Source organism: Bidens hawaiensis, unplaced genomic scaffold, assembly GCF_021521415.1.
Source record: "Bidens hawaiensis isolate Kalapana, Puna unplaced genomic scaffold, B.hawaiensis_p1.1 tig00036820_1, whole genome shotgun sequence".
NCBI lineage: Eukaryota > Viridiplantae > Streptophyta > Magnoliopsida > Asterales > Asteraceae > Bidens > Bidens hawaiensis.
In genome coordinates, this window is record NW_027505442.1 from 55,515 (window position 1) to 66,323 (window position 10,809).

At 33.1% G+C, this 10,809-nt stretch overlaps 1 protein-coding gene across 1 annotated transcript; it reads right to left on the bottom strand.

Annotated features, from left to right (window-relative positions):
* Positions 1-942: 942 nt before the first annotated feature.
* LOC143613209 (leucine-rich repeat receptor protein kinase HPCA1-like) lies at positions 943-10,454 on the bottom strand. Its single transcript, XM_077086983.1, has 19 exons — positions 10,366-10,454; positions 8,125-8,245; positions 7,974-8,045; positions 7,149-7,223; positions 6,962-7,033; positions 6,723-6,884; positions 6,578-6,652; positions 6,435-6,506; positions 5,828-5,899; positions 5,685-5,753; positions 5,538-5,609; positions 5,384-5,452; positions 4,271-4,402; positions 3,708-4,180; positions 3,496-3,636; positions 2,936-3,078; positions 2,633-2,852; positions 1,518-1,753; positions 943-1,438 (listed from the first exon to the last, which is right to left on the bottom strand). Exons 1-19 carry the CDS (start codon positions 10,445-10,447, stop codon positions 962-964), a joined length of 2,835 nt encoding a protein of 944 aa, XP_076943098.1. The 5' UTR covers positions 10,448-10,454; the 3' UTR covers positions 943-961.
* Between the last annotated feature and the right edge of the window lie 355 nt (positions 10,455-10,809).

Genomic DNA, 10,809 nt, shown 5'->3' on the forward strand with positions numbered 1-10,809 from the left:
TAGGGTAAGGTTAAAATGAAAACCCATTTAAGTTGTGAAAACCCGCGAAAACCCTATGTAACATCGTTTTTTTTTTGTTACATGTAATATATGTTGTAACATTTAATACAAAACATCGAAATATAAAAAAAAAATATTTTGCTATTTTTTAACATTTTTTTATTAATTTTTATAAATGTTTTCAGAAAAGAGAAAAAGTTATATTTATATTTACATTTTTTATTCACTTTAATTGTGAACCACATGATTTAAACATTAATTAAAAACATGTGGTTGAGAATGAGTTTTCAGAGTTTTCATAACTCAAGTGGGTTTTCATTTTATACTTAGCCCTATAACTAAACCATAAACATAGTGCTTAACCATAAAAGTAAACTTTAAAGCTAACTTATAATGGTAAACTCTGCAGATGAACACTAAAAGTTGAACTCTAAACCCAAAAGGTTAAATTATATATATATATATATATATATATATATATATATATATATATATATTTGAGATTAGGTTCAACAAGCCAGTTCCTAACCCCGTTGAAACAAGTTCCATCGGAGCTGATGTGACCCGGTTTTGTACGTTTCCTAGGTTAAGATTTATTTGTATTTGATCCTGAATTCCTAAGATATGTATTCGAAATAAATATTCTTTATTTGTTCTTCAATTGTCTGTATAAACACTTTGTCCATAGCAATAACCCATTATCGGTAAGCATACTCTACGGCAGTAAATCTTTGTAACTTTAAACCCTAAAGTTGAATTTCCCAACAGAAAGCATACAGAAATTAACTACAATCATAGTTGTAAACTATATAAAAGTTGATTTATTAGTTTTTATTACAAAATATATCATCATAACAGAAAGTTTACATAATTTCATCTTTCAAAATCAACATTTAACAATCTGAGCTTTTATATATACAGTACAACAATTGAATAGTGTAGAAAGCTGCATCACTTAAATTCACCTCCTTAGTTCTGATTCAAATGGCACAGACAGACTGCTTGCATCCGAAACCGAATCACCGTACGGATGATAAAGATCCCCAACTTTTCCAGTACTTTGACTTGAGAATGTCAAAGATGAGTCACCACCAGCGCTTAAAACCGCAAAATCCATAATGCTTTCGATCTCTCTCACGACTTCTCCCACTTTGGGCCGATCGGCTCCTGACTCTTGGACACAACTCATGGCTAGGTCAACAAACTTGGTCAAACCTCCAAGTGTTTGCAATGCACCAAGAGCCGAGTCAAGAACCGCGTAAAGTCCATTTGGATATCCTGGCCTGTCAATGGCCTCCTGAACCTCTGTCACAATGTGTTTACCATTTTTTATAGGTGATCTTGCAGTTAACAGCTCTAACAATACAATCCCAAAACTGTAAACATCACTCTTTTCTGTCAACTGGTGGGTCCTGAAGTACTCAGGATCCATGTAACCCTGCAATTAGAATGACCCATTTATTTATTAATGGGTCGATAATTTTAGTTTCCACCAAAAGATTGGACTTTTCACTTACCATTGTCCCCTTCACATCGGTGGAAATATAGCCCTTTGCTTCATCTCCCAATAATTTGGACAATCCGAAATCAGCAACCTTTGCGGTTAGTTGAACATCAAGTAGAATATTATTTGATTTAATGTCCCTGTGTATGATTGGAGGGTTTGCAAGCTCATGTAAGTATATCACACCTTTAGCAGAATCAAGAGCTATTTTGAGTCTCTTTATCCAATCTAACCTGATTCTCGCCTCGCCTGCATGCACAATTTTGAGAATTTGGAATTAAACTAAGCTGAAATATAATAGCTTCCAACAAGAAATATTATTAATTTTATTTATGAAGTTCTTGGATGATTCGATATGTATATAGTCGAAACACATTTTCCATTCTATAATCATCCTATATTAGAGGTAGGCTTGTAAATGAACCGAGCATTCACTGAAGCATGCAACAGGAAGTTCATTTATTAATAAACAAACATGCATAAACAATCTTTTTTGTTCATTTAGTTAAATGAATAATCATGAACGCATGCCTCTTTCATTCGTTTAGGCCCATTATAGTTTATCACCGATTACAATTTAATAAAGGCTTATTAGTTTTTTAGGCCTGATAAATTGATGTTCAGTTTACTTTTAGTTGGGAGTTTTGTTTGTTGATATATGTTCAGTTATGTTAGTTTGTTTACTTACATGAACCGTTTATTTATACTATTTACGAATGAGCGTAAACGAACACAAACATGTTCACTTTCTTAACGCATGAAGTATGAACAAGAAAACCATGTTCGCTTAATTGTTCGTGTTTGATCGTTTGTTTGGTTAAAGTTAAATGAACGAACATGAATATGCTTTTTTTTTGTATTTGTATTTGTTTGGTTAGTTCACAAGCCAAATTAGTGGTGGAATAATTGATGGGCTAAGCGGGTTGGCTAATTGGTCAAAACGGATAATTTTTAGACTTAAAATACACTTTGGACAACTTGCTAACAACTTGATATTTTCTTTTTAGCTAAATATGTTAATCATTATTGTTTGACTTGTTACAGAAAATGCCATAACAGAACTGGCCTATTCTTAAGTAAACGTGTGGATAGTATGAAATTCAAATGCTTAGAAATAGGTACATTTACCTGTAAGATTATCTTTTAAAGTACCATTTGAAATGAACTCATAAACCAGCATTTGTTCACCTTGCTCATAACAAAAACCCACAAGCGCTACAACGTTTTTATGATGAATACGCGAAAGAAGCTCAATTTCAGTTTTAAATTCTTTAGCACCCTGCAATGACCCTTGTTTAGCTCTTTTAATTGCAACTACATGACCAGTGTCAAGAGTCCCTTTGTACACCTGTCAGTTAACATCTTAACCGTTTTAGAAAGCTGTTAGCACGCAAATAATAAAATAGCAAGGTTATGGCAATATTAATATACATTTCCATAGCCCCCCGATCCAATTACGTTATCTTCTGAGAAATTGTTGGTGCATCTTCTGAGTTCCTCGAATGAACACCATCTTGCGCCTTTTAGTTGAGGTACACCGCCCGCTTCATTGCCATTGTCCACCCCCCATGTTCCTGAATTGTTACATGATATGCAGATGTAAGCACATGAGCTAGTTGTGAAAACAATAACGTCCTACACGCCGGAAAATTGGACGGGTTCACTAATAGGTTAAAACATACTGCGTTTAGAATGCCGCAGAATGAGTCACCCAGATTGGATCGAGCAAGAAACATTTTTTTACCATTTTTTAAGTTCTTGATGTGGTAAATAAGTCTGCTCGAGATCGGCTAGCTAAAATCTCGAATCTAGCCTAGCCCAAGCCTAACAATAAGTTTCTTTAATAAACAAGCTCAAGCATGAGTTTCAAATACTAAGCTCGAGCTTTAGTAACAGAGCTCAAGCTCTCGTAAGTTAAACGATCCGAGCTCAGGGTCGACTCGACTCTGCTTGGCACGTTTACACCCCGACATATTATTAACTTGTCTTACCAAAAGGCGTATTTTGTTTTGCTTTTGTTGCTTGTCTTTTCTGATAGATCCCATAACTTATAGCCGAGGCTATTAGCAACAGGACCACAAAACCATCAACAACACCCCCAATAATAGCGCCATGATTAGATGACTTATTTTCTGTGGATACTCAAAGTCAGAATGTTAAACTTCAAATCTACTCTTTGGCGTATTTAAACTGAAAAAAGTACCTGGAAAACAACAATAGTTTTCATCAAGAAAAAACAAGGGCCCATAAAATGTGAGAGGAAATAGTTGTCGGTTGATAACCGTCCCAATCGAAGCCACCGATGAGCGGTTAAAATGATCTTGACTAGAGGGGAAAATGTGCACTCTATATTGAAGGTAGTTAAACTCATCAAGAGTTGCATTTGAAAGAGCAATTGAGTCAACTGGAAGTCGACTGGAATTAAAGGCTGACATTAGAGTATTATGCAATGTTGTATAGTAGGTTGCATTATCCAAGTTTGAGAAAGAACGTGAGAAAAAATATATGGTTCCTGTGTATGGATTTGTGCATTTACAATTGGGACTAAGTATTTTAGATGAACCACACTTTAGAGGTGGACACCTATTTGTTGGTAAGTTGTTTGGTGTATTCGGCTTTCGGGCTGTACAATATCTTCCTGTTGATCCACTTTCGCAAATTGGATTATTGTCAATACTGCAAAGTTGTAGTATAACCATTTTAATAAGACCTGGAAATACATTTCACATGTTAAATTAATTCTAGCTAGTTTTTTTAAGCACTTACTTTAAGCTCAAATTATATCCGGAACTTTGTACGAAGTTAGTAATTGAATTGTTTTTGAGATCGACGATCAAGTCACTGCTATAGCTATTTCCAATGTCAAGGGTTCCATTAAGATTGTTGTTGCTTAGCACCCTGTCAAAATTTAACCAAAAACAGAATAAAAGAATATTCTGATACTAGTGCCACATTTACAACTAGTATTGCAGACATTTATACATGATTCTACCAAGTTTGCAAAAGTCGTTCGAGAGACCTTAGGCGGCCGACTGAAGAGTTGGGTGTACTAGGAGAGTAGTCGGAAATGGTAAATATAAAGCAAATTAATTTTTGGATATTTTATATATGTCAAATATCATAAGTTGACTTATATTTATAATAAAATAAGTCAATATCAATATAAATAAAAAGAATACATTTTTAAATACTAAGTTATTCTAAAAATGGCTAATCATTAAATAACAAATGATATTTTTCTTTAATATTACAGAAATACAAATTATATTTTATTTTTTAAGACAAAATCGGCCCAAGTTGACCGACTAGATGTAATTCTGGCTGAGGTTGACCAACTTTGATCAATTCTTAGTAACTAGGCAGAGTTAAAGAAACCGGGCTCGGTGTCATACCTTGTAGACCTACTTTTACAACATTAGATTTTACAAACACAACATATGTCATGTTTTATTGTTTTAAATGTTGGAATACACCCTAATGTGGCCTCAAATATCTATAGTATCTGTGTGTTTATATATAGGAGTGTTCATATCAGAACCAAGGATTATATTCAGAACTGAGAGAACCACTTAACGTATTCATACCTCTTCTTTTAAATGCGGTAGATATGACATCTGTGAAACTTCTAGTATTTCTCTCTTCCATTATCTCTAAATTATATTCTATGAATCTATGCACAATGTACAACTGCATTATGCCGTTCTCATGATTCTTAATGTTGTACCAGTTCTAATTAAAGTAAAGTATCCCAATAATATACACGCACGTGTGTGTGTGTATAACTAGCTACATAAACTATGCTTATTTTGCTACATATTTCATTATTAATATAACTTATTATATATGTTAACTTTAGGATAGCATTCAACTAATACTCACAAACTCTCCAAGTGAGGTTGGAACAAATCAATTGGGAGTTCTCCTTGCAGCTGTGCATTTTCCATCAATCTGTCAGTAATAAGTTATACAATCAACATTTGATTTGAAGAACAATATTTGCCAATATATGCAAAAATGTAGAAAGAATCATTACATTGTGTTCAATGGTAGCAGTGTGAACCATGAAGGAATATTAGACTTATCAAAACTATTGTTGCTCATGTCCCTACAAAATATAAAAAGTGTGTGATGTTAAAAGGCGGAAAATGAAAATACTGACAAAAAGTTTGAACCAACTTACACATAAGAGAGTGAGTTCATTCCTAACAGATTTGGAACTGGTCCACTCAGCTTATTGTTTGACAAGTACCTACAAGTATGCCAATTATATAAAATTATTAAAAAAAAAAAAAACAATTGGTTCTATTTGCTCTTATCATTTACAGCTCAGTGACAGTTTGGAGATTTGATAGATTCTGAGGCACGGGCCCACTCAATGAATTCGAGTCCAGACGCCTGTGACATACAAGATGGAAATAGAGTTGCACAAGTATATCAAAACTTCGATTAAATTAAGCTTTTCATCCTTTAGGTATGTAGTGAATTTCATTTTTTATTATTAAACTAAGAAAATAACAAAAGTATCCTTTATGTTCATTTGTTGTAAATGTTTACATCATTTCATTTCCTCAAGCAAGAGTTAGATTTTTCTGTTAAATCCAATCATATGCGCTCCACATGAGAGACACGAAGATTTTTTGAGAGGAGAGAACATAGAGTAAACTGGTAAAAGGACGAAACTATCCTCAGGTACAAGGCACATGACTGGATTCAACAGAAAAATTTAAATACCATTAGAGGAAAAGACGTAAACTATTAAAACATATGACCATAAAGGATGATTTCTGTTATTTTCTTAGTTTAACGACCAAATGTGAAATTTGCTATATACCTAAAAGACGAAAAGGGTAATTTGTTCTAAAATTTGGATAATCTTCAATGAGATGGAATTTCCAAAATCTTTAAATGATTATAAGTCATTGATACTTACACCACCTCAAGTGTCTTGATGCTTCCTATCGAAGAAGGGATTGGTCCAGATAATTGATTGTTGTTAAATATACTGTTCAAAAATAAACATTTACATGAAAAAGAAAAGGTGTACAAACTCTATGGAGCTAATTCAATACTTACATGTGTATTAGGCTCATGTTTGAGTGGAAAAATTGAGATCGAATGGGACCAGTTAACCGATTATTTGACAAATGCCTGCATATTATTAACCAGTTTTCAAAAATTGAAAAACTAACAAATGTGGTATATTAGAAATAGAATATACATGTGTTTTGCTTTCAGTAGAAAATTTAGGCCAGGTGATGTAGCATTAGAGACGGGAATGGTTCCTGTAAGCTGATTATCACTTAAATCTAACCATGATAAATTACTTAGATTACCAATGGATGGCGGGATAGTTCCAATGAAGCTATTATTATTAAGTCCTCTGAAATAAAAATGATAAAATAATGAACACTAACAAAAAGACTAGTTATTTGTGTAACATGAATTTTCAACACTTACAAAAAGACTAGTTGTTTGAGTGACCCTATTGAATCAGGGATTGGACCCCTAAAACTGCAACCAACCAGCATTCTACAAGCGTAGAGTACTTGATCAAACAAGAAAAACCAAACATTTTTTTGAACAAAACAAGAAAAAACGTAATAAATAACGTTGTTATGTCTGAAAAACAAAATGTGATTCTTACAACGTCGTTAAGTTCTTCAAATTTTGAATAGATTGTGGTAGAGTGGCTCTAATCCCCCTGTTGTTGGAAAGATCTCTATACATAAAAATAACAATGAAAGTAAGATTCAAACTAATTGGTTGAAAACACAAGAGAAAAATGGACAAATGCCCCTTGTGGTTTGACCATTTTGCAAGTTTAGTGCCTAGAATTAAAACAAATGTAAACTTAGTCCAAACATTTGTGAAAGGGCTGCCCACTTAGTCCCATCGTTAATCCCAGTTATTTTTATTAGGAAGTAGGGTATGTTTGTCATTTTATATTTTATCTTTTTCTATTTGTTTAAAACAGAATATTTAAAAATCAGGAGTTTTGTAAACATTAAATAACAGTGGTCCTCTTCTTCTGATCAATCAAGATTCAAGAAGAGGACTTGCAAGAATCATCACTTACAATAGTCTCAAACTTTATATATTATGTGTTTCTTTATTTTAAAAATATAGTTGATGTATTTAATAGAGTTACTAAGTTTAGCATTTATAAAGTGGTGTTTATATATTATGATTTAAACAAATAAATAAAAAAGAAAATGTAAAATAACAAATATAACTTCACTTTTTCCCGTAAAAAACCTAACTAGGATTAATGGTAGACTGTAAAAATGCAACCATCTCACAAATATTTTGACTAAGTTTGCAATTATTAAAACGAGGGACCAAAGTTGAAAAATGTCAATCGACATGGATCACCTTTTAAATTTTTTTTTTTTCAAAAATAATAATACGAATAATTAAAGGTAGAAAGTGAAAATAGAAGGATAAATATTAATGGGAATGGAAAACATACAAATATTGCAACATGGAAAGAGATGGAATGTCTCCAATGTCATTAGTTCTCACCCCAATGCCTGCCAATACCCTGTAAGTAACCAAGTTGTCAAACTTCTAGTTAAGATTTACTAGAATTATATTGTATGGTAGAAAGACGTACGACTTACAAGTTCGTTACGCGTGAGTTGGTACAGTTGATTCCGTCCCATTTACGTCCACATGGATCTGAACCCTTCCAGTTACGTGGTAGTTTCTTCCAGCTAGACTTGAGAGCATTTAGAGCAGCCACTACAAATATAGCGAACTTTAAGCAAATAATAATAATAATAAGAGAAAATTACTGCTTGCGTCCTTGTGGTCTGAGGGCGGAGTCACATTGAGTCCCAAAAAAAAATTGAACTGGTTGAATCCTCATGATTTCAAAAGTGACCCGAATGAGTCCCTCTGTTAACTTTCTGTTACTAACATCGTTAAAATAAGGGACAAACCGGTCTTTTCACACATTAAAAGATAAAAAAACCAAAAAAACAAAAACAAAAGACAAAGAAAGAAAGAAAGAAAGAAAGCATCGTTCTTGTGACCCTACTCCCTGTTGTCTTCAATCTCCAGCCTTCGTTCAATTCCAATACTCCAATTCCAACTTTCGCTGTAGCCTCAGAACCTGCTGCCGTTGGTCCTTATGCCGCTGTAGTCTCATAGTGCCTCGGAACATGCTGCCTTTGCTACACACCACCAAACCCTACTCCCTATAAGATTCTCCAAATTTGTTACCACCATCATTGTTTATACTCAATTGTGTTTTTGAATTCTAACCCTTTACCATAACCAAAATGGTTTTTTTTTTCATCACCACTGCTAGATTTTGTGTTTATTTAAAGTGGGTTTTGTGTGAAGTTGGCGATGCCTACCAAGTGTTCGACGAAATGCCACCGATGATCGAATTATCAAATTGAGGGCTTTTGTAAGTTTTTGTTATATAATTGCCCGAATCGATTAGTTTTTTTTAATAAAGAATGGTTCAATGTATTTTGTTAATACAGTTTAGTTCGATGAGTTTATTTAAAAAAGTTCTCTTCGGTTAGTTTTGTTGAAAAAGTAGTTTGGTTCGATTTGTTAAAAAAGTAGTTCGGTTCGATTAGTTTTTGTTAGAAAACTAGTTTGCCCCGATTAGTTTTGTTAAAAAAGTAGTTTGGTTTGATTAGTTTTGTTTAAATAATAGTCCGGTTCGATTATTTTTGTTAAAAAAGTAGTTCAGTTCGATTAGTTTGGTTAAAAAAGTAGTTCGGTTCCATTAGTTTTGTTGTAAAAGTAGTTCGGTTCGATTAGTTTTGTTAAAAGAAAGTAGTTCAATTTGATTAGTCTTGTTAAAAAGTAGTTCAGTTCGAATAGATTTGTTGAAAAAGTAGTTCGGTTCGATTAGTTTTTGTTCAAAAACCAATCTGGTTCAATTAGTTTTGCTAAAAAAGTAGTTCGGATTGATTAGTTTTGTTAAAAAGTTGGTCGGTTCGATTAGGTTTGTTAAAAAAATTGTTTTGTTCGCTTAGTGTTTCTTAAAAAACTAGTTCCGCCCGATTAGTTTTGTTAAATAAGTAGTTTGATTCTGTTAGTTTTATTTAAAAAGTAGTTTGGTTTGATAAGTTTGTTTAAAAAATAGTTTGGATAGAAATTTAAAATGTGGGACGTAAAGTGAGCACAACCACAAACCATATGGGCTCATATGAATCTTATAAAAGGACATATTGGTAATTTTAGTTTTTCTATGGATGGAAACTTAACAGTGGGGACTCATCTAGTTCATTTTTTGAACCATGGGGATTTAACCTGTTCAATTTTTTTTCAGGGACTCAATGGAACTCAACCCTCAAATTACAGGGACGCAAACAGTTATTTTCTCTAATAATAATAATAATAATAATAATAATAATAATTTTGGATTGCCAATGGTATCTCAATATCTCATTCCCAATCAACAAGCAAAACAAAAATGTAACATATCTTTTGAATTCTGATTATCAATGGCTTTTAGATAAACAATAACCGATTAACCGAAAATTATGGGTAGTTTTAATTTTGGTGTCCATCATAACCAAATTAACCGAAGCGAATGCTATCAATTTGAAAGACATGATTTTAGCTACAAGTTAATTAAAGACGGTAACATATAAGAATCAATACAAGAAATATAATTATGAAAATAATTATGCTTTTTTCTATAAGATGTATGTAAAAAAAGAAAAAAGTGAATACGGTGCTATCACACACTTAACTTTAGACGGAAAACCGCTAACAATTGACCGAAGTTTTCGTTTTTGGTTATGGTTACGATCATGACTCAAAAATCAAACCAATTCAACCGCCACTTGTATATATATTAAAAACTCTAGTTACAGGTGATGATAATAACTTACGATCGTTGAGATCTGTGACAGCCGCAACAACTATAATCTCACAGCAAATAATCATCACCCATAAACGAATTCTAGGATCCATTTCACAGACTCAACAATATCTTCTTCCGTGGTGCGAAAACAAAGTTAGACAGCAAATGACTTGCATGATCCTTTATGTAACACTTGCTTTAAGACGGATGACTTGCATGCAGACCTGGTCATCGTGCAAATTTGTACGAAGCCCGACAGAAAATGACAAGAGATAAGGACAGACAAGACCATTTCATTTTATTCCAGTTTGTTTTAGGTGTTGACATCACCTCGAAGAAGAATATATGGCATTGATGACGATAGTGTTTTGGTAATGGATAAGATAATAGAGTAGTAGGTGATGAACGCCACCTGCTCCCACTAATACAATGCCTCCTAGTGTCAAAATATTTTAAATGGCAAGACTGCATC